The following is a 23,705-nucleotide window of genomic DNA, read 5'->3' on the forward strand; positions in this document are numbered from 1 at the left end:
GTGCCTGCCCACTGTGGAAGTGGGCGTGTCTGTGCACATGGCTGATTATGCCTGTGTCAGAGTGGGGTGAATAGTGGCCAAGTGGAGCATGTCTATGTATAGGATGTGTGCACATGCCTCTGTACGAGTGGCTTTCAATTTAGCAAATCATTATTGTGAGCTTTGTGCCCTGAAAAACCAACAAAGCATTGTGACAGGCAGGGAGTCTGGGAGCCTACATATCTCTGCATTGTGGGTCCCCTCTAGGTGGCTTTGGGAATGTGATCTTGGCACGTGTCCTGTGTTAACAAGGCTTTTGGTGTGTGCATGTCTGTGTGCCTATGGTTGAGCCCTGTGTGAGGCTGCTCGCTCGCTTTCCAGCTTCACTAGTGCCCGCAGTCAGGCTCTGCACGTGCGCCAGCCTCCATGCGCACGTCCCCAAGTGACCCGTGCGCGGTGTGCAAGGACCTCGGGGTCGTGTGCACTTGGTGCGCTCGTGCCTGTCTCTCCGCACGCACGAACGCACCTCCACATGTCTGGGCTCACGTCCCTCTGGGTGTGTGCGCGGCCCGTGTGCACGCCGCCCGCGTCTGTGCAAGGCGCTTCATGCGCACCCTCTCTGGCCTGCGGGCGGCCAGGGACCCGCGCTGAGCTCAATGCGCCTCGCGGGGCTGACCGCCACCCCCACCCCGCCTCCCTGCGCCCGGCCGCGGGCCACCGCGATTGGCCGCCCGCTCGCTCTCAGCCGTCACCCCTCCCTTCCCCCGCCACCCGCGCGCCCGCGGTCCCCGCTGTCCCCCGCGGTTCCGGCGAGGCCGCGCCGCGCTGCGCTCCGCTCCCATTGGCTGCGCGCGCCTTTGTGTGGCGGCAGCTGCGGCCCCAGCGCCTTTGAATGTCGAGAGGGGCCGGAAAGGGAGCCTTTCCATGGGCCATCTGTCTCCCCGCCAGCCGCCGCCCCACCGCCGCCCGCGCCCCGCGCTCCGCCTCCCGCCCCGGCGGCTCCCGCAGCCCCGCCGCCGCCCGCGCCCGCGCCCCGGAGCCGCGCCACAAAGGGCCCGCGCGCAGCCGCCGCCGCCGCCGCCGCCGCGCGAGGAGCCAGGATGGTCCTGGTCCACGTCGGCTATCTCGTGCTTCCAGTGTTTGGCTCTGTGCGAAACAGAGGTATCGCTTTTTCCTTTCGGGGTCCGCTTCGGAGCGTGGATCGCCGCAGGCACCGGGGCGGGGGCGGGGGCGGGCGCCGCGGGCGGCTGGGGGCTCAGGGCACATCCGCGAGGGCGCAGGGCGAGCGGTGGCTTCCCTCTCCCTTTTGGGGGGACCCCCGAGTGTGAGGGTGGCCGCCCTCGTGGGAGCTTTTGTAGCGAAGTTAGGGTTTGGCGAATTTGGGTCCCCCCTCCCAGCCCCATTTTTTCTTTGCGGCGGACGCGGGTCCCCTAAATCACAGCCCCTTCCCCTAATACCTAGCCCTGTCTGATCGAAAGGAGAGAGATACTTGACCGTGTGCGTGCGTGCGTGTGTGTGTGAGCATTCTTGGTTTTCTGTGATTTTTCTTTTTTTAGGTGTATGTGTGTTTTGTATTATTTGCGTTTGTATTTCATTTTTTTGGTCATCGATACCGAAGGCTGCTTAGCTGGGATCTGGTATCTGCCCTATCCCGTGCCCCAGCCCCCACCCTGTCGTGGGCACTTGCACGCTTTCCTGTCCCATCGTTTTCTCTCCTTTAACCCTTTTTGTGTATCGCCCTTGTGCACCCCCCCATTGTCTCTGTATGACAGTTGCATTTATGGGCTCAAAATGTGTGTGTGTGTGTGTGTGTGTGTGTGTGTGCGCGCGCGCCACTGTGCGCGCTCCTCGGAGAGTCAGACCTGCACTGCTGTGCACCCCTGGGTCCGGCCGGACTGGGGTTCCTGGCCCTTGGCTGTTGCACTGTGTGTGAGGGTGAGGTGGGAAGCTGCCCCCACTCCAGGCTTTTGCCCCCGGGCAGGCATTGACAAAGCAGCAGGCCGGCGCCGGCTTTGTTTTTAACTGTGATATATGGGGTGTGTTTGCACGGTCCCCTTCCCTGCATCCCCCTTCCCTTACATTCTGCTGCAACAATAGCTTGATTTACCCCTCTATCCCCCCTTACACATTTCTTCCATTTTCTTTAAATCAAAAATCCCACCACCCAAAGCAAATACGAGGTGCATTTAGATTCATTTTTCTTTTTGTATTCTGCCTCTGGACTCACATTTCTCTTCTTGTAAGTGTTTCTGCTATCTTCTCCCACTCCACGTCTGCTTAAGTCCCTGCTGGCTAAGGCCCTCCCTACCCCTCTGCCCCTCCCTCACGCACTGAATGATGTCTTCCCTCGGCGACCGGGGCTGCTCCTCCAAGTCAGAGTGGGGGGGTGGGGTCGCGGGCCAGCGCTTTAGTGCGCCCCAGGGGCCCGATTGGGCAAGAAAATGAAAGCCCAGCCCTCTTTCTTCCAGCCCAGCTGTCCCCAGCCCCACGCCCCTCCCCAGAACCTAAAAGGCAAGGTTGGCCCCCTTAGGCCTGTTTGAACCGCAGTTTTTTTTGTGTGATGATAGAATGATGACATTCTGCATTTATCAAATCTTTTTTTTCTTCATTGTGTAGCTCAGTGAATGGTCAACTCGCTGCTGTGTGCGCTGTGACCCTTCTGCCTCCGCATTTAGCTGTATTGTGACACCCCTCTTAACCATCTCCTGTCTCCATCTGAGGAAGGCATTGCTATTTAAGCGGCAGTATCCCCTATCTCAGGCCGGCCTAGCAAACGGGGGTCGGGGGTGGGGTGGGTGTGTGAGGAGCAGAAATGGGGGCACTGGATGAGCTCTCCCCTGAAATGCCAACCCCCTTCCCCAAGACACAATTACGGCTTGTAGCTTGGCATTTCCTCTTAAAACGGGTGTGGAACATTTCACTAGGCAGAAATTCAAAAATGATTAAGAAGGATGTTGAGCCTGCAAGTATAATTATCCTGATTAAATCATTATCATCCTCATTAATACCACCGATCTCTAAATACCATTGCAGGATGCTGATTCCATGTTTTGAAATTCAAATTGCTCAGCTGCCTTTAAATTTTATTTTTAATACAACCCTCATCCCCACCCCAAAGAACCCCAACAAAACAAATCCTGCCTGTCAGTCAAAGTTTACTTTCATGGCAAACACGCCCACAGGAAATTCATGGGCTGTGGGTGAGTTGGGCTGTGGGTAAAATTTAGCACAATGTGATAAGAATTTGTGACCTTCCGATAGAGGATACTAATGCTTAACCCAACAAGGTCCTAAACCACAATCTTCTTGTAAAAGTATTAGATAGCTTGCCAGCTTAAATCTGTTCTTTTTAGTTTCCATTGTAGTAGTATAGGATGTAGGCCATTTCAGAATAGATGTAGAGAAATAACCATTTTTGTATCTTCATCTTGTTTAGCCAAGTACATTGCACTGTAAATCCCTGTTAAGTGGATTCCTTTTGCCTTGGCTTGGAGGCTGTTGCACCCCATTTCCCACTTATCTGGGTGGCTGTCAGCTAGCTTCCTGGCAGCACCCAGGCATAAATCAAGAGATTAGATTTCATCGGAGGCAAAAAATAATAAACATATTTGAAAATCTTGATGACATGACAATTGCTGCTGCTCCATTGCCTCTGAAAATTTGGTGCAGCAGGGTCTCTGGCTTCCGTGGGAGCCATGGCCACGGTGTCTTAATTGTTTAGTTGTACAATGTCAAGAGCATCTTTGGACATTCGCCCTGGCTCTCAGAGCTGCCCCTTTAACAGCCGGCTCCCTTCTGCTGCCTCGCTGGCCAGACCTGCTTGAAAACTGAAACAAAACAGCGGCAATAATGAAAGAATAAGGCCCCTACTTCGAGGGCCCTTCCAAAATAAAGTCCCGAGTGGCCGCCCCAGACTGCCATTTGGCAATCTGAAAAAAAAGAGGAAAAAAAAAAAAAAGAGAGAGAGAAGAAGAAAAGAATCCCCAGCAAAATGGTTTTCCATTAAACAGGGATAGCGTGTTCTGCTGTGCTGAATTACTTCCTGTTCTTATTTTGTGGGTAATTTTTTCTGTATCAAATATCCTTTTGGTTGTGTATCTTTTTCACCTTTTCTTGTACTAAAACTAAAGCATGATCTGTATTTTTTTACATTCCCCAGTTGACAATGTACAGCGCTCGGTTAGAGATGTTACCCTGCTGAAACGTACTGTGGTCGTGTAGCCCGGGCCATCTGCTCATTGTACGCTGCTTTTGTTCTGTTGCCCTTCCGAAGCATGGTGGGCCCAGCCTTTTTTTTTTTTGTATCGTGTGCATGACGACATTGTTACACACAGAATTCACTAATACTAATATACAATCTCTCAATAAAGAACTAGTTTTCCTATATTAACCTAGTGTGCTTTTTCTCTTGCTGTTTCCCCATTTATTGTCGTATCCTGCTGTTTAGATTTTCCCCCTTGCTTTTCTATTCCCACCCACCCACCCACCACTCCCACCTCCCATTGTAAGATTCGAGTGAATGTTTCTTTTTTTTTACTTTTTTTTTTTTTAATGTGATACAGATATGGTGACTTTAATCTCATCTAGTCCATATCTTTTTACAATAGATGTCTGGGGCTATGGGAGGGGCAGTTGTCCTGTCACACTGCAACAAACAGCTCAACTGTGTAGAGAGAACCCTTGTCCTTGGCCACCTGTATACCTAATGGCACTCCGTTTATGATGCTGATGAAGAGATGGGGATATAACGCTTAGGTTGAGAAAAGGGATACTGTTCTTAACTAGCAATCTTGGAGCATTTCAGACTCGCCTGAAAAACCCATTTTTAGTTGTGTTTTAACTTTTCCTTTTATTGTCTCATTGATTTACTGTCCTTACAAATCATGCTGGGGGTGACATGTGACATGTAATTGAAGCCATGATCTGAAATTTTTAAGTACCCTCTTCTATATGTGTATTTAAGTTCTTGGGACCTGCAATTTAAGTTTTGCTTTGCAATCCCACCTAAGGAAGACGTTTGAAACAGAAACCTACTCAGACCACCCCCACATCCATCCCAGGGCCAGCAGCTTGACCTGTTACCGTAGGAATAAGAGGGTCTGTGTCCTCTGCAGGCTGTGAGCCAGTTAAAGCTGATTACAGCCGAGTCCTCTGACAGCTGCCTCATCTGTGGCCTTAGTGCCTCTCTTGAGAAAGAAAGCCAGATCTCTGCCATTGTCTAAGTGTATGTGTGAGTGTGTGTGTGGGGAGCAGGGGGGCAGGGGAGAGGTGTATGGGGGGATCAGGAGGGACGCCGGGACCTACCCCCAAATTGAATTGGAAGAAGAGCCCTTAAAGTGTATCTTTTTTTCGTAATTACACTGGAGAAGCCAGTAGAGAGGTATTTTTCTCCAGACTGAAACCCAAATTCAAGCATTTTGTCAATTACACCTATTCAGTTTTAGCCCAGAACAAGCCTTGCTAAATGAGGCATTTTTGACAGGAGGAAATCAGTTGATTAAGGAAATGCAGGGTTCCTTCAAAGGGTCATCATTTTGGAGCCGCTCTTCCTTGGGCCGACATGCTTCCACCTTGCTGCCCTGGCCTGTCTCCTGGCACACCTCTGCCCCTCGGCCGCGTCCGTCCCCCGGCAGGCACACCCTGCCTGACACTGTGCATCCTTGCCTTCTTTGTGGTTTGATACTACTCTCCTCTTCCCCCATTTCTGCCCTTTCTGCTCTGGCCCTTTGTTCTCATGCTCTGCCCAGCCAGGGTGGGAAGGCTGAGCTGATTTACCGTGACACATGGACACACATGCAAGTTCCCAGCGGAGGCTCTTGATATGGTTTGTGCAAGGAGAGAGATATGCAGGTCTTTGAGGAGTTTGTTTCTTCTTCTACTCTTTCCCCTTTCCCTTCCTCCTCCTCTTTTATTTTGGTTTACATGAAACTTTAAATTTTGTCCCTACTTTGAGAAAGCAGAGTAAGTCATTCCCCCAACCAAAACCTCAACAATAATAAAACGACCCCAAACCAGGGGATCACCTTCATTTTTGCCCTCAAGTGCAGTGGCTCAATAGATCCACATTAACCAATTCTAAATAAAATAATTTTATTTCTTTAAATTAGTGTTATTTTTGTCAGAATTAGTTTATCAATCCATCTCGAGGATGGTTTAGTAACCTAGGAATTATATAGAAAGCTAGTGGGTCAATGGAAAGTCGTATTTTACAATTTATCAAATGTATACTATATTTTCACCCAGTTTGTCAGAAAAACCTATTTGTATGAAGGAGCCTTTTCCAATCATTACAAAGCCATTGTACTTTTTATCTGCTCTCTCAATCATCTGACATGTATTGTTTTAATAACTTTTGACTCCAGGATTTGGAAAAACTGTCTGTTATGTAGATCTCACACTGCAGACTTTGTATGAAGATGGAACACAGCTCTTGTTTACAACTCTTCTTTTCCAACAAGCAAACTTCTCTCTTGAAACTAGCATTAGATAATGATCACCTTTTTGATGCATTTTCTTAAATAAAGTTTCCCATAAACCAGCAAATACTCAACATTAATTACTCAAGGTTAGGGGAAGAGGCCACAAAGGGTCTCCGTGCTGTAATGTGTAATGACAGAGACTGGGTCACCTCTCTTTTTGCAGTTTGCTCCCCTCCTGTCCCCACCTCCCACACTTCCCATTTAAATAAGCAGCCTGCAGGGTCACATTGGGAAACTTAATAGTTTTCTGAGCTGGAGAAGCAACAGCTCATGCTGGATCCAAGAGGCATATGTAGCCCCTTTACTAGCCAGGAGACACAGGCCCTTGACCCCAATTTAGGGTGTGACTTTGCATCTCTCAATCCTTCCTGACCACCACTGCGCAAATGTACAAGACACTTGTGTCTTATTTTTTCTATGGATCTAAATAGGTCTTTAAAAATTCCTGTCTTAATACAGTTTGAATGTGAATTAGTATTTATTAGTGACTGGTTTGGTTTAGCTGCGGATGAACCAATATAGTTCCAAGAGAGTTAGTGGTGAGTAGGGGAGGGCTTACCTTAGAGAGACTCAGATTTGGGAGATGATTTAAGAACTAAAGGCAAACATTCATAACCCCACAACTGAACCAGGTATTCACTCACTCACTCATTCTCTCATTTATTCATTTAGTTAACGAGTATTTACTGAATATGTATTTGGGACCAAGCTAACGGGGATGTGAAAGCAGTGTAGACCTGGGTGCCTGCCCTGCGGGGCTTGTGCTGAGGCTGGGAGATAAATGCTTAGGAAACCAGATGCTGTCTGAGATGTTATGGGTCAAAATACCCAAACAGATGGCAGAACATCTCAACTGGGGAGTTGGAAAGAGCTTGGAGCAGTCCAGGAGTTTAGTCCTAGGTCAGTCTTGACGTGGAAGGGTGAACTTAGGCCTCTGCTCTGAGCATTATCTAAACAATAACCGTCATAGTACCCACCTGACAGGATATGTCTAGACTCTTCAAAGGTATCTGGCACAGAGCAGGTGCCTAGGGCATGCTATGTGGCTGCCCCCCCATCCTCCACAACTGTAGGAATTTCCTGGCCTGAGGGATGGATTCAGAAGACCTTGCTGAGGAGGCTGGATTGAGATGTGCCTCAAAGGGTGGTATGTACACAGGGGGTAGCAGCAAAAGGAGGGACATTTCCAGGTGGTGGGATGGGGAAGGAGTGAGACTTTGGCCAAGACCAAGTGGCTCTGCTGATTTGGCAAGAGCAGAAAGCGCAAATGAGGAGGGGTGTGTGTGTGTGTGTGTGTGCAGACCTGTCACCTTGCACAGCAGCAGGAGGCACTGGGACTATCGTTCTGTCTTTGAATGAGTTTCCCAAGAGTACAACTCCAGAGTTACGCAGCACGAGGTCCAGAGGATGTGGGAGAAAAGGCTGGAAGCTATTTTGAAGCCAGTGTCCCAAGGCCTTTGGAAGCTCCAGTAGAGTTTGGATTTATTGCTTTATCCCTCTCGGGAGAGTGGTGTTTCAACAACTTCTTCTGGCAGCTGATGACAGGGGGTGAGCCTAGGGGGCTTAGGCCAGGGAGATGACCGTGGCAGGCTTCCAGGGGTGATGGAAGTCCAGGCCAGGGTTCTGGGGGTTGGGAAGGAAGGCTCCGAGGAAGGCCCTTACCATAAGAAGCAGGGAGCAGAACTGAGTTGAAATGAGGAACTGAGGTCTGGGGTGACCCAGGGAGTGTAAGACCATGAAAACAAGCAGGGAAGATGGGAGAGCTGCCAGTTTCAGGGAGAGATGAGTTCAGTGTGTAGACAGAGACAGAATCTGAGATGCAGAGGGGGGCAAGGGAAGAGGACCATGGCAATGTCCTGGGATTTGAGACATCTAGTACCTTGTTTGGGTAGGAAATTAACTGCAATAATAAAAATTTTTCATCTTTATATGACAAGCCCTCAAAACCTCTCCATGCCTGAAACCTCCCTATTCATTTAGGCATATCTATCTTTAGTTACCAGGTCACTCTCTCAGCAACCTCTCTTAAAACGCTGGCCTTCTGGGACCTGTGCCTCACTGTCCATAACTCAGTTTGAACAACTTTTATCAAACTTCACCCTTCTTGAGAGTAAAGACCCCAGGGTAGGTAAGTGCCAGGATTTTTGCCTGCACAGGTTTGCCAAAAGGTCAACCTTTTTGTGAGAGGGAAGAGCTGGAGGGAGCCCTCCCACCTCTGACCCCCACCCCACCTCCCCATAGTAGAGTAGGGGCAGAGGTATAGTAGCTAGGGACAAGGGCAGGGGTGAAAGGTTAGGCATGGGCTCATATCTCAGGATTGGTCCTGTCTGCAGAGAGCTGATTTTCCCTAATTCAAAGCTCTTTCTCTTCCATATCTCATTTCTCCCTCAACACGGGCTAAGAGGAGGTAATTGGGAACCAGAGGAAGAAATTGAGGTAAGGTGGAGAAAGCCTTTTCTACCCCCCAACCACCTCCCCTAAGTTAGTAGATATCTGAACCAGAAGTAAAGCGCCAGGTGACTGGATGCCTGCCCAGGCCTCCCTGCTCTGCCTCCTCAGCCTGCTGCTCTTAGGAACCCTGTTGAGAGCAGAATAAGAACTGGAAAGGAATCCCTGATTTTACCCCATGTCCAACGGACAACTCAGAATGCTACACTCTTCACACTCTTCATCCACATTGGGAAAGGTCTCTGTCCACAGCTTGTGACCTGCCAAGCTTCGAAGGGGTCTGAGTCCCCAGTACCGAGCCCTGCATCTCCCCTGCATCTCCTGGAAGGAGCCTCTGAGAGACAGAGGAGGTACGCAGCAGACCAGAGAACCCCCCTGGGAGTAGGAAATGAGCAGGGGGCTGGACCTGGAGTGGTTAGTCCTTCAGCCTGCAGACACTGGCTCAGAGGAGGCCCAGCTGGCTTGCTGGGGGCACTCTGTTCTGATTGCAACAGAAATAATCAGGTGTCCTGTTCTGAGGACTTTCACTCTCAAGTCATGAACAGGTCTTCCATCCTTCTTTAGGTCATTTTAATGCCTTCACAAACTATATCTATGTTACAGCATGGAAGGAATAGAATCACATTTTGGAAAGTTTAGAAAATAGACCAAAGGGAAAAAAAAAATCTATTAGGAATCCACCCCTCTGTGATCATGTTAAAGGCCTCCCATGTTTTTGTACAAATATATATGTATATATATTTGTAGAGCTGTAAACACTGTAATACACAATTTTGCATTCCAATTCCATTTTATTTAACCCAACACAAGCCTTTTCATGTCTTGCTAATGGTTTTCACAAGCATCATTTTTAATGGTTGCATAATACTCCACTTGAATGGTGGCTCTGCCCTCAGGCTCAATGGCTTCGGATGCACTCAAAGTCCCTAGATATGGGGTCACTCCATGTTGGCCTATCTACTACCTCCCTTGAGCTGCTATTTTGGCCATTTTGGAAGAGGTGGGTAATGTGTTGGGTCTGACAGCCCCCAAACCTCTGTTCACCACCAGCCCTTTATATCAATAGGCCCAAATAGTTGGAGGGGAGGGCAGATAAGAGAGAGTATGGGGAAGGAAGAAGATCTGGATAAACTCTTCTGAGATCTGGGTTCTCATTTTTGTTCTGCCACAAGCTTCCGCTGTGATCTTGAGCAACTCAACTTTCTTCACTGCGTCTCAGTTGGCCCATCAGTCAAATGGAGATGATAGGTTCCAATGTTTCTGTCTTACAGGACTTGTCACATGAAATAATGCATATGAAGCAAATTGAGAAGCCAGCCAAAGGCAGCAGTAACAATTGTTCACATTATTCACAGTAGTAGTCCTCAGGTCTTGCAGTGCAGCGGGAACAGTCCTGAATTTGAGTCCCTCTCTGCCAATAACCACCTCTGTGACAGGCTGCTCAGGTCTAACTGCTCTGGCCTTCACTTCCCAACTGCAGAGAGATAATTGGCCTAATTGCCCCTTCTTGCTCCAAGAAACTTGGTTTTCTCTTGATGCGAGGAACTTACATATCCATGGCCTTTCTGCCTTTTCACACCGTAGCAGACCTCCTCACTGTAGTGCACAATAGGTAGTCCTGTGCTCTGCGCTCTGTAGGGGCCCAGTGCGTGCCCTGCTGTGGGAGCTGTTGGAACATAAACCCCAGGGGGTACTGGAACTGCTGCTCTTGTTCTTCCCCTGAGAAAGAAGTTCCCTGGGAAGTCATTGTTTCCCAGTTTCCTAAGGCCATCCCCTGAGGTGTGCCACTGGGGAAGGGGAGACAGCCCTCCAGGAAGTCACCCACACGGTGCCCTGCCCCATCAGGGCTCAGCCAATCCCCCAAGGCAACGGTTGGTAGCACTGGCCTGCTGGGGAGCATTGGCCTGCGAGCCTGAGAGAGGAAGTGCTGGCTGCTGACTCAGCACAGGCCTGCCGGGGAGAGGGGGTGGAGGAGCTCTCTGAAGCTGGGAGGAAGTGAGAACTCAGCCAACACCTGTCTCAGGGAAGGGCAGGAAGCTTTGGAACAGCTGCTGCTCCCCATCTGGGGCTGTGAGTGGGAGGGAAGGGGGTGGAGGCGCTCTCAAGTCCTCCCCTCCCCCATAGCCAGCTTGTTCAGCTCCGGCTCCCCTCCCTCTGCTGCCTCCGTGTCACTCCCCTCCCCGCACCCAGCCCTACTTCTCAGGGGTCTTGCAGTGTTGCCTGCACTCCAGGGCCACCCACTCCTAGAAAAACCTCAGTGGTCACTAATGGGTTATGTACCCACTGCACCCCAGGGCTAGAGACACTGGCCTTCCTGAGGCCAAAGGGTGGCCCTTTCAGTGTAGCCCTCCGCCTCCATGGCATTCCCTGGAAGGGAACTGGAATGGACTGAGCAAACAGGGCCACTAGCCTGTCAGGCCTGCGCCTCTACCCATGAGGCATGGCCCTGTTCACCAGAGCTGAGACCCAGACAGGGGAAGACCTGGGTCCACGGGCCTGTCCCCTTCAAGTCTCCCTGCACTGCTGGTCACCCCGGCCCAGCAGCCTGCGTGCCCAACTCGATGCTGAGGCAGGGAGACAAAAGAGGTAGCTGGACAGAGCCCTGGCTCTGGTTCAGTCCCAGCAGAGTCCCACGTGGACACCAGGGAGGGTGGCCCCATGTCCCTCCGGGCATAGCTGCAGTCAGGCCTGCAGAGGAGGGTCAGCCGACTGAGCCTGGGCCCGGGAGGCAGCTTCTGCTTCACTGCCTTTGGCTGAGGAGATACTGAGGCGGCCCGGCCGGGGTGCCCAGGAGGCAGGGCTGTCCCAGAGCTGGCGCCGGAGCCAAGGGGAATGGGCAGCAGGAGCCCACGGGCAGGAGTTTAGGCCCCCACCCCCCGGAACCGAGGAATCCATCCCTCTCCCCACCAGGAGGAATGGGGGCTGGGATGGGAAGAGGTGTCATGTGGGGTGAAGAGCAACAGCCAAGCAGCCCTCACCTGGGCAGGTGAGCTGGGAGCCTGATAGAGAAGGTAGGGCCCAGATCAGACCTGGGGTGGCATTTTCCAATTGTAGCCCCTCTGAAGGGTCCGTGACTAGGCCAGGCTTCCCCCCGGAGAGGTGGAAGAAGGAAGGAGCAACGAGACAGGTGGGAGGAGGAAGTTAGAGACACTGTTGTCGCCATCCCCACTTCTCAGAACTCTGGGGACTCGCTGAGTCGGTACCGGTACCTCAGAATCCTACTGTGTGCTCACCGTGGGTGGGTGGCTGCGCTGTCCACTGCGCTGTCCTCTGCGAGACTGGAGGGGAGAGAGGACAGGTATGTAGCGGACAGCAGAACCCTCGGCTCAGGGTGAAAAAGATCGTGCCCTGCCACAGGATAAACACAGCATAGTGCCAGCTTTACTGCTGAATTTGGGGAGGAGGGGATTTTTATATTAAACTACAGAAGGAATTCTTCCATCACCAGTTGCAAATTTTGCATGAACTTTTGAGTGAAAACTTAGGGCTTTGATGACATATTTCGTATGGGCAGGCCAGGCCAGGCTGCACCCCGTCAGCGGGGGGCTGAGGTGATGTCTCACCTTCTGACATTTGAGTGCTTCCATGTGCATTTGGGGAAGAGTATGAGGAGCACTTCTGGGTGATGCAAGGTCTTGTTATAGAACTGGAAACTCAAGCCTGTCCAGTGACGTGTCACAAACCAGCTCCTGAGAGCGCCAGTCGGGACTGGACCCGGGTCTCCTGACTGACGCGTGCTGGTGGCCTTGGGTGTTGACTCAAGGCCAGTTGGAAGCAGCCTGAGCTCCAGCAGCTCGAGCAGGGGTGGCCAAGGAGGGCTTTTGGGGGGCAGAGCGGGGTGAGGCTGAAGACAGAGTGGAGTTTCACTGACCAGAGAGAGAAAAGGGTGGTATTTTATGGTGGCTGATCTACCATATTGCTCTCCTAGTCTGGAGAGCCAGGGCGAGGGCTGGGAGTGAAGGTCTGAATGGGAAGGCTGGGGGGTGGAGAGGTGTGAGGGAAGCCTTCCTGGAGGCTGCCTCTGGTGCTCTAAGGACTCTCTTTTTTTTATTATAATAAAACATGTATAGCATAACATTTTCATTTTAATAATTTTAAAGTGTATAATTCACTGGCAATAAGTACCTTCACAATTTGCGCCACCATCGCCACTTTTTATTTCCAAAACTTTTCATCACCTCAAACAGAAACTAAGGGTGTCCTTGGCTTTGAGGTTTGCTCCCAGACAGTGCAAGGCTGGGCTTGCTGGATCCCCTTGAGGACAGTTTGGGGAGACCAAGTGGTAGGAAGGCACGCACAGGTTTTGGCATCAGGAAGTCTTGGGTTCAACTCCTGGCTTTGCCACCTATTAGCTGGGTGACTCTCTGAGCCTCAGTCTCTTCATCTTATACCAGTGTCATGGTGGGGGTGCGGATGAAAGAGTTACTATGCGTATACAGTAGGAGGCACACAAAACTCCTGAGAAGTACTTACCAAAATGGTCATTCCCAGCTCTCCCTGCCCCCTCTGAACACACATCCCTATTTGTTTGGGCCTGGAGCAGTCTGAGGGGTCCTAAGGGAGTGCAAAGGGACAGACAGCAAAGGGCTGGTTATGTTTCAGCTTGATTGTGTAAGCAGTTACTGAATCTAGCCCACAGTCTAGCTGGAGAGACCCCTCAGCACCCCTACAGGAGGTGGAGAATGCAGCCTGTGCTACACAGAGGACCAGATCCATGGTCATGCTGGCCAGAAAGTGTGGCCCAGCCTGGAGGCAGTCTGCCAGGGTTAGCGCATGGGATAGGGAGAGGTCCCTGAAGCCTGGAGAAGTCAGGAGGGCCTCCTGGAGGAGGCAGAACTGGAGTCGTTCCCTGAGGAGAAAGATCTGTAGCTCAGCTGCCTGGGGGACATATTAGGTCCACTTTCCCCCCTCTCCTACCTAGGCCCAGATCTGATCCTAGAGGTGAATGTTCAGAGTCCTGGGGCTGTCATCCCTGTCTGATTTTTCTTTTTCTTCTCTGGAGCACCAGGGCTTCTCTTCATTGTCATCCCACCCATTCCAGTCCCCTTCCTTCCTGCTATCCCCCCTGGTCCTGGCACTTCTCCTGTAATTCTCTGCCTCCTCTACCAACCCTCTGCCCAGCTGGACTGCCTGAGAGCCCCAGTGGGTTAACATGCCATGCATCCGGAGAGCCGTGCTGGGGGTGTGGCTGTCCCAGGGGAGCTGGGGTTTTCCGACCTCCCTCTGAGTGGGCAGCCCTCTTGGGACATTGATTTCACTCTCTGCAGAGTGGGGTCCTCATTTTTACCTGCCAGGCTGAGGATCAAATGAGACGGTGGACGTCATATGCTCACCATGATGCCTGGCACAGAATCTGGGCTATTCCTCTTGTATGTGGCTACCTACGAGGGAGCTGCCACGTACAGAGCCCCCTTGCCTGTTCCTAGGATACACTGTGAGTTTGATAAGGGGAATGAAGGGGAAGAAGAAAAACTTCTTGTAGCCTCAGTGTTCTCATAAAGTGGGAACAATCCTCGTAACCCCCCACCCCTGACAGGGTTGCAAGGCAGCTCAGATTTGATCATGGATTTGTTCAGCTTTTCTAACAGATGTGTACTGAGCATCTGCCCTGGACCAGGTGCCATGCCAGGCACTGGAGACACAAGGTTAATAGTAACAATAACAAGAGCAGTAGTAACTGCCCATGTGGCACTTGCATCTGCCAGGCCCTCCCCTGAGCAGTTTACTTGCCCTAAAGAGGCTCAGTTTCATGGGAAACAGACACATGAACAGTCAGAAAGTGAGGCCCAAGGTACATGCTGGGTGGAGATAACCTGAGGAAGCTGATGCCCGGAGGAGCCGATGCTGAGCTGAGTGTAAAGGAGGCGTGAGGTTGGCAAGGGGAAGAGGAGGGGGCGGGTGTTGCAGGCAGAGGGGCTGCAGGGGCACCAGGCAGGCTGAGCAGGAGTACTGCCCAGGGGTGTGGGGAGGAGGCCAGTGCCCTGAGGGGGAGCTGGGGCTTTGTCACTCCTAGTTGTCAGCGCGCAGCAGTGGGTGACTGGCAAGAATGAAGTGCATGCCGTTCAACCCAGAGTTCTGGTATGTCCCAGGCTAAAGGCTGAGGGCAAGACCTGGGCACTGCTCTTGACACCTGGAAAATTAGGCTGTAGTTCACACAGCCCCCCACCAAGCAATGATGGAGCAGAATACTACTATTACTATTACTACTCATAGTACTAGTACTACTAGTACTAGGGTTATCATGGCTACTGCTGGGAGGGCTGGGAGGAGTTCAGAGGAGGGGAGTGTGGTGTCTGGAAGACTTAGAGGACACAGGGGTTAAGCTGACTCTTGAAGGAGGGCCCTGGGACAGAATTTTCCACACTGTCCAACCAAACACTGGGACCCCTTAAGCTGTTAAAAGTTGTTTCTGCAAAAGGATTACATGTTCCAATAATTTGGAAAATGCTACACACTACACCACTGTCATGGAGAGTCCCAGTGCAAATTAGCCCATTAAAGGCTCTGACAAGTCCCACAATAAAGAAGGTCCTTTGGTTCAGCTTCAGTAGCACTTCCCTACACTCTTTGACTGCAGAACTTTGTGTGTGTGTGTGTGTGTGTGTGTGTATGCACACGCATGTGTGACTCCTAGAAATACTCCTTAAACTTGGTGCATGGGACACTGGGAAATGCCTGTCAGGAAACTGGTCATCTAGTTCAAGGTTTGCCAGAAGCAATCTTATACTGAGGGGAAATGGAGACTGAGAAAAAGGCTACGAAAGGTGGCTTATCAATTAGTGAAATCACACCTTTCTCGAAATCACCCCGTTCTCCCAGCCAGGAGTGCCATCCTGACCCACTCAGGAGAGGACTTTAAGATGGGGAGGCTGGTCAGTCCCAGCCACACCCTTGCTGGTCAGCCAGGGAAGCTTCTCCAGGGCTAGGGAGCCCTGGTGGCCCTGGAGGAAGCTCTTAGCCACTGGAGGGGCTGGTCCCCTACCAAAGCCTCGCTCTGCTCAGGGCTTCCCTCCCACTTTCTTCTATTGATGACCTTATCAGGACTCCGTTGGGTGGGCTTTCTCCCTACCCAGCTGTGAGCTACCATGCCCCTTAACACACAGCTGCATTTGACACACTACACATCGTCCCTGTCACATTGGAAGTTCACCTAATAGTGCACCCAGGTGCTCACCCCCAACAGACACCCATCCCCATGTAAGGCACATTCATACACAGTCCACACAGAACATCAGCATATACACTCATTAGCATCTGTACCAGGTCACATGCACATTCACAGATGCCAATAAGTGTGCGCTTCACCACTTGCTGCTCACATTCATGAGGACACACAGTGCACCCCATGATACCTGAACACATTTGATGTAAAAGCGTAAATGTCTCCAGATATGAACACCTGCTCCTTCCTTTCTCTGACATGTCACGTGTGTCCCATGAGGCCCTTGCCCTTTGATCACTGAATTCACATAACATTTCAACCAGGAGATGGAGACCCTCAGCCAGGATGAAGCCGTGAGGCCTGAGCATGTCCAGGCTCTTTGAGTTAAGAGGCCAAGAATGGCCAGCAGCCCTGCTCTGGGATTGCCTCCTGCTGCCCTGGGCAGTGGTCCTGCTGCCTGGGGGACTCCCCATTCAGTGCTCAGCTTCAGGTGGCTGGGGGAATTAAGAGACTGTGCAATATTAATGTTGTCGCCCTGTTTTATAAAGTGTCCTGACAAGCTGGTGAGCCAGGAACACTCAGTCTTATTTACAGCTGCTGCTATTTCTCTGACATTGAGATTAATTTGACAATAGCTGTTTATAAGCTTCTCTATCATCAGATGGACCCATTACCTGGGAGGAGAGGGAGGCTGGATTTAATTTGTGAGCACTGTGCTGGGTTCTCCTGCTCCTGGAGTGTGTGTGGGAATCACAGCCATAAATCATGGAAGGAACCAGCAAGCTGAGACCAGAGGCCCGGAGCTCCCCAGCTGGCAGTGTGTGGGAGAGGGATGTCCTGGTTGGAGGGCAGGTCTGCAGACCCAGGGAGCTAGGTGGGGATGCCCAGCCACCAGTGCCACGAGAGAGCCCCTGGGGGACACCTACACTAAGAATCACCTGGAAGTTTGTTAAAATGCAGATGCCCCCAGCCCTACAGAGTCACCACCTCTGGGAAGGGAACCTGGGACTTAGCCTGGGTGTTCCCCACTACACTCTTGCCTCAGTGAGTCTTGATCTGTGGACAGGCCAAAGTGGTTCCCTCTGGGTTCCTCTTTCCCCAAGCAAAGGTTTCCTTTCTCTGGATATCTGAAGAGAAAGGGACAGGACAAGGGCTGCAAAGAACAAGGCTGGGTCTTGAGCAGGATGGTGGGTTTGCAAAGTCTGTCTCCTTCCACCCACGGAGACCCCCTTCCCAGCACTGTCATCCCTCAGCTGGCTGTGAGACCCTCCTGTCAAGCAGGAGAGAAGCATCAGCTCATGAAGGTCATGCTGGAGGCTTTATAGGCATCATCTCTTTGTTGTCTTATGTTAATCTTTTGTTTACTTTTTAGTAAACCCAGTTGAAAGATAAGAAATCCAAGAAGTTGCAAGAGCCAGTTTTAATTTCATGGCCTAGAAACTGAGGCTGATGTGTAAATCTACTTCAGACACCAATGTCCCTTCTGTGACCTAAGGCAGTATTCCCAACCTGGGGACAGGGCCTGGCCATGCATCTGCACACACACAGACATTGCATCCCTCAGCAGAAAGTAAAACTGCTGGTGCGTGTTGGGATAGGGGTCTGCAAGAATTCAAGGTGCTAAAGAAGTCTTCATGCTCTGTGCACTTCAGCAGTTTTCCTCCACGGGGTGGGTATATTTGCCTGGGGGACTCTGGGGCAGAAAGGGATCCTTCCCCATTGGTGGTCTGGCAGAACCTGTCCCTGCAGGTCAGGGGGGAAGATGGTTGTGGGACAGGAGGGCTTATCCAACTCACAAACAATCCCCACTCTGCCCTGATAGAAGTCAGTGGTCCATGGGAGGTGAGCTCGTCTCTCGCCTTTCTCCTGCATTTCCTGGGTCGGTCCGGGGATACGAGCTTTAGGTCCTCTGCCTCCCAGACCTTGGTCTTTCCTCCCCCAACACTGGCTCTTGGCAGTCTTTGCCGGCTCTGCTGGGGACTTTTGAGACTCCTTCAGGCCAAACACCCCCAGTTCCATCTCCTTGGGTGCCTTACATCCCCTCTGGGACCCTCGCCTTGATGTACTTCAGCTGGTCAAAGTCCATAAAATGGGAAGGAAGCGTGGATGCCGTCAGACACGCCCCCTTCATCAAGACTCTTCCCTTCCACTCATGTAGCCTAAGTTTGTATCAGATGCTCTGGGCACACATCATCCTGTTATTGAACTTAATTCATGTGGACCAGCACTTTGGAATCTGTTAACACCTGCTATGGAGACACTTACATCTTAGCCTAGTGGGGTTGGTTTATTTGGTAAGTTGTACATTTGGCTCTCATGACAGAGACTCAAAATAAAGGTGGCTTAAAGGGGATACCAGCTGTCTCAGAACAGCCTAGAGTTTCATGGTCCTGGGCAGGCATGGTGGGCAGGTACTTGATGTCAAGGGCCCAGCTGCCTCCTCTCCTGTTGCTCCGCCCTCCCAGGGCATGGCCCTCTTCTCATGGGCCAGAGCTGTTCACCCCCACGCCTGCTTTCCAAGCAGCAGGATGGAGGAAGGAAAGAACAGGAATAGCTGGTCCAGTGCTACAGAAGTCCCCCCCACTTGTATCCCATTGATCAGAACTGGGTCACTTGACTGTGGCTATAAAGGAGTCTGGGAAATGTAGTCTTTAGAACATGTGCCTGGCTCATTTCAGAGGTTCTATTGCCATAGAAGAAGAGAACAGAAATTGGGGGACAAGTAGTCACCTTGCCTCTTTCTAGCACCTTGGTATGTTCTCAGGACTCACACCACCTCTTGGGAGAGCAGCTGTGATGGGGAGGGGGTGTTTCAGGGTCAGGGATTAGGGGCCTGTACTTGGATGCCAGCTCTGAGGCTCACTGGTGTGTGCTGAGGGCAAGAGTGGACAAAACCAGACATGCCTCCCAGGGTTCAGGTGGAGATTAACTGATGCAAGTTTGTAAACTATGAGGGACCCCTCAGAAGCAAGGGCTTCTTGTCCATTCAGGCTGTAAAACTGAGGTTCCTCATGCATGATGCCCAGGATGGAAAGCAGGGTACTGTTGACAATACAAGGTCCTCTTGTACCTTAGGGGTCAAACTCTTTATAGCAGTCTCCAAGTTGGGTAGAACATTTCCACGGTCTCTGCTTGACACTTAAGGCTGTCGCAGAATGCACCAGTGCTGTGAGCTGCTGAGGCAGGAAGCTTCTATGGGGCACGTGCTTTCACATCCTGCATCCCTGAAACTGGGATGGGCTTATAAATGCCCGTGCGTCTTAGTTTAATTGCCTTTTAAAAATCTTGTAGTGGTTCATAAAGCGATGGTGCACCATGCAGGTGATGGCTTCTTAGGACTGATGAAACTTGGCATTCTTTTTTTATGCTCTCCATACACAAAGCTTTGGGGGTCACAAGTAAGTGTGTAGGTCCCTCTAAAGCAAACGTCAGTGCTGTGATTGTGATTCATGAGATCTGGTTTCTTTCTCACTGTAGACATCCCCTTTCATCTTGTTTTAAACATTTCATGACCCCTCATACCTAAGGACTCAGGACGATGAACGCATCCAGGAGGACCAGAGGTCTGCAAATTGGGACATGGGAGGCCTGGGACCCCTGTGATGGGGTCCAGCCTTTAACTTCTCTAGGGTCCTTGGCCTCCTCACTGGTGTGAGGGGAGGAGTGTCTTCCCTCTGCTTTACTCTTCAAGGATGGGTAAGGACTGCAGGAGATACTTGCTGTCCAAAAAGTTCTGGAAAGGACAGCATGCCCCAGAGTTGTTATTATAGAAAAAAAATGCTAACTTTCTTAACTTTCCCTCCTCACCAAACCAGCTGTCCAAATCCCCTTCCAGTGCCTATCGGAGGACCACCAAGTGACCCTTCTGGGATGCTGACCCCTCCTCCCATTCCTTCAGCAGCTGCAGTCTCCCAGCACCCAGAGGTGTCCTTGCCCAGGGCCTCTGCTGCCCCTGTGTCCAGTGCCTGTCTGGCCCCCTGGCAGCCCCCCTCCTTCTCTCCAGCCATCATGTACTCAGCTGCCCCTTCAAGACCCTCCTGAGACCTGGCTTTGCATGTGACCCAAAGCCTAGGAAGGCCCCACAGTGCCAGCAGGAAGCCAGCACCCAATGGCCAGTGCGGCCCCAGCATGTGGGGGATCTGCCTTGTGGATGGGGAGGATGGTGATGATGGCGATGGTGACATAGACAGGTCTCTGGCGGGTGCGGGCATGGCCAGATGATGGGGCTGCTGGGCCAAGGCCACTGGGCTGGGCCTTGGCAGGGTACCCAGGGCCCTTGGCCCTGAGCCAGGATGAGGTTGGCTCATTTCAGATCCCTGGTCCAAATCACCACAATCCCTCCCTCATTTTCCCCCTTTATTTACTACTTAAATACTTATTAAGCCCCTACTGTGTCAGGAACTATGTGGAAGTTGAAAAAGAAATGGCTTTATCTTCCTTCTTCCTTCCTTTCATTCATTCATGCACTCATTCTGCAAACTTAAATCCACATTGCATGCTGACTGAGGGCCAAGCCCGTTGTTGCGGGCGTGTTCTAGGCACTGAGCATGCAGTAGTGAATACGAGAGTAGAGCCCCCGCCCTGCCTTCATGGAGCATATATTCTAGTAGGGGCTGGCAGACAGGAAGGAAGCAAGCAGATAACCAGTGCAGGGGAGGTGAGGGGGCAAAATGGCACAGGGTAAGGGGGCAGTGACGCTGGGGAGGGGTGGAGGGTGAGGCGGGTGCTTACTTTATGTCCACTCTCAGGAAAAGCTCGGTTGTCAGTGTGATGATCAGCAGAGCCCTGACCTTGAGGACAGTGAGGGAGGGAGCCCCACGGGGGTCAGGGGTGACCCCTGCCTCCCCTCTGGTGGGCACGGCTTAGTGTGGCACCTCCTGCTTAGGCTGGTGCCCTCCCTTCTGGAGCTCCTGCTGGGTACTGGGCACTCCCTGAGCACTGCCTGACTCAGTCTCCAACGCCGGAAAGGAGATACTGTCATCATCCCCATTTTACAGATGGGGAAGCTGAGGCGCAGAGAAATCACCAAGGGTCACATAGCTTGTAGAGGCCAAGCCCAGATTCAGAGCCAGCCAGGGGACTCCAGAGGCTGAGCTGTGACCACTCTGCTATACTGTCCCCATTTGCCTCTGTTACACCCCTGGACCCAGGTTTTTGGTGAAGGGTCGGTGGCTGCCTGGCCCCATCTCCCCTCAAGGCAGGCAGGGGTGCTGACTGGTTGGGGCAGCACCCAGCTTGTCATTCAGAGCCTTTCTCCACGCATGTCTCACTGTTCCATTTTACATATGGGGAAACTACATATGGAGAAAGAGAGGCAATTGACTTGCTCAAAGCCACATACTAATTAATGACCCAGTAGGTTTGAAGACCCCCTCTTCCTCATCTTCCTTCTTTCATCTGATTTTATGTCCAGGAACTTCAGGGCTGGTGGCAGCGCTGGGGGGAGCACAGTGGGTCCGTCCATCTTCTCAGGACTGTCTCTGAGGACAAGGGTGTGTGTGCACGTGTGTGGGGGCATGCTTGCACTCGCACACAGAAGGGAGTATTCAGATTCCAGCAAGCACTCCCATGAATCAAGACCAAGGCACAGGCAGGGGGGAGTGGAGAAGGTGCCTGGGGTCTCAGCACCCCCTTCTAGGGCTCTGTCACCCTGGGCCTTCTCAGTGGCATTGCCATCTACCCTCTTATGGCTTCACCTCTCCTCCCTTTAACTCTGTGCCTCCATTCTAGACTTTGGTCACATCTGGTCATGGTACAAGTGACAGAGGCAACATTCTGTGTCTTTGAGCTGCAGCACTGACTTCAGGTGGGGATAGCTGCTTGGTCCAGTTCTCATTCCTGTCATTAGGGTTACCTTAAGAGCTTGCAGAAATCCATATTCCCAGGCCCCACAGCAGAGCTACCTTTCTGGGGTAGGAAATCTGTATTTTTATGTATTTGTGAATTTTAAATGCAAACTAGTTGTGTTGTCATTAAAGAAGAAAGACACGCACATGGGAAAAAGGTAAGCTTTGGAAGACTCATTGCTGCACAGTAGGAGTTGCTCTCCTGCTCCCCGGCTCACCTAAGCCCCCAGGCCTGTCCCCAGAGGTGATGATTGCTGGTACTTACGCTCGTTGAAGCAGCAAGTCCTGCACTAGACACGACATAGACTCTGCTGACCAGGACCCACAGGCCCTGCCCCACTGGAGCTTAGTCTGGTGGGGGTGGCTGGGGGTAAACAGATGACCCACAAATACATTTGTGGTTGTGAACTGTGACAAAGGTCAGTCACGAACAGAACAGGGTGTCGGGAGAGAGCACAGCACGACTTCCTCCCCGTGGACACTGCTGGAGGAGGTCAGGGGGTGGGATGGGGACTTGCCGGGTTCCTGGCCAGCATCCCGGAGATTCTAAAGGAACCCTTGGGTTTCACTCACTTCTCACTTGACTGTGGGGTACAGAGGGGACCAAGACCCCTCCCGACGTTCGGGAGTCACCGCCCAGTTAGGGAGACAGGATGTCCATCATCCTTGAAAAGGATTGAACTGGTTCGCTAGGACTCTGCCATAGCAAGCGAATGAGTGGCGTAAAACAAAAGAGATTTCTTCCCTCACAGCTCCTGAGGCTAGGAGTCTGAGATCAAGGTGATGACAGGGCTGTGCTCCCTCCGAAGGCTCTAGGGAAGGATCTTTCCTGGCCTCTTCTATTTTCTAGTGGCTGCTGGCAGTCCTTGGCTTGTGGACACATCACTCCAGTCTCTGCCTCTGCCATTACCAGGCTTTCCCTCTGTGCATCTGTCTCCCCATGGCTTTCTTATAAGGACCACAGTCACTGGATTCAGGCCCACTCTGGTCCTGTGTGACCTCGTCTTAACTTGACCACATGTGCAAAGACTTTATTTCCAAAGAAAGTCCATTCACAGGTTCAGGAGGTTAGGGCTTCAACATATTTCTGTGGGGGATGCAACTCACCTCAGCAAGGATGCAACAAGCAGGCCCAGGGAGAGGACAGCCTTCGAGGGCATCAGGGAGGGGGCCTGGTTGCCTGCAGGCTGGGGTGCACAGGGCAGGGCAGGGCAGGCATCAGGAAGGGGAAGGTCTCCATGGTCGGAGAGGGTCCAGGGACAGGAAGGTAGGGGAGGACACGGGGGGAGGGCAGAGCGTGAGCAAGTGGATGAGTGAAAGCTGGGGGAGCAGAGGGTGTGTGTGTGTGTGTGTGTGCACGCGGCATAGGAGGAGGCTCCAAGGCCCTCAGAGCCGCCTTAGAACTGTGAGTCCAGTAAAATGAGGCCACAGGAATTAGGAGGCTGGGCATCCCATTTGCTTCTCCCCTGAAGGAAATGATGGGCACTCTGGGATGTTCTCAGCCTTCCTCTGTAACCTTTCCCAACTCCTGCTGCTCTGGCCTTCAGAAACACTGGCTGCAGAGCTGGGAGTGACCATCATGTGGGTTCCTGGGATGAGCCGACACATGTCCCCAATGCCTATAGCCTCTGGCCCTTGATGATGGGCTCCAAACACCCAGGACCACCTCTTCCTCTCCTTCTATGCCTACACCAACTAGCTTCTTTCCCATCCCTTCCCCTCACACACTCAGAGAGAAACTGGTAGGTGGCATGACACCCATCTTGTTTGTAACTATATCCCTATTGTGGA

General features: G+C 51.8%; 1 protein-coding gene across 1 annotated transcript in view; it reads left to right on the plus strand.

Moving 5' to 3' along the window:
• Window positions 1–153: 153 nt before the first annotated feature.
• Window positions 154–23,705, plus strand: part of ARK2C (arkadia (RNF111) C-terminal like ring finger ubiquitin ligase 2C) — a 107,897-nt gene continuing 84,345 nt past the window's right edge. Inside the window, exon 1 of the mRNA XM_036918679.2 lies at window positions 154–1,140. Coding sequence (XP_036774574.2) covers window positions 636–1,140 — 505 coding nt within the window. The 5' untranslated portion in view covers window positions 154–635. The remainder of the gene's footprint in view (window positions 1,141–23,705) is intronic.

Source organism: Manis pentadactyla, chromosome 6, assembly GCF_030020395.1.
Source record: "Manis pentadactyla isolate mManPen7 chromosome 6, mManPen7.hap1, whole genome shotgun sequence".
NCBI lineage: Eukaryota > Metazoa > Chordata > Mammalia > Pholidota > Manidae > Manis > Manis pentadactyla.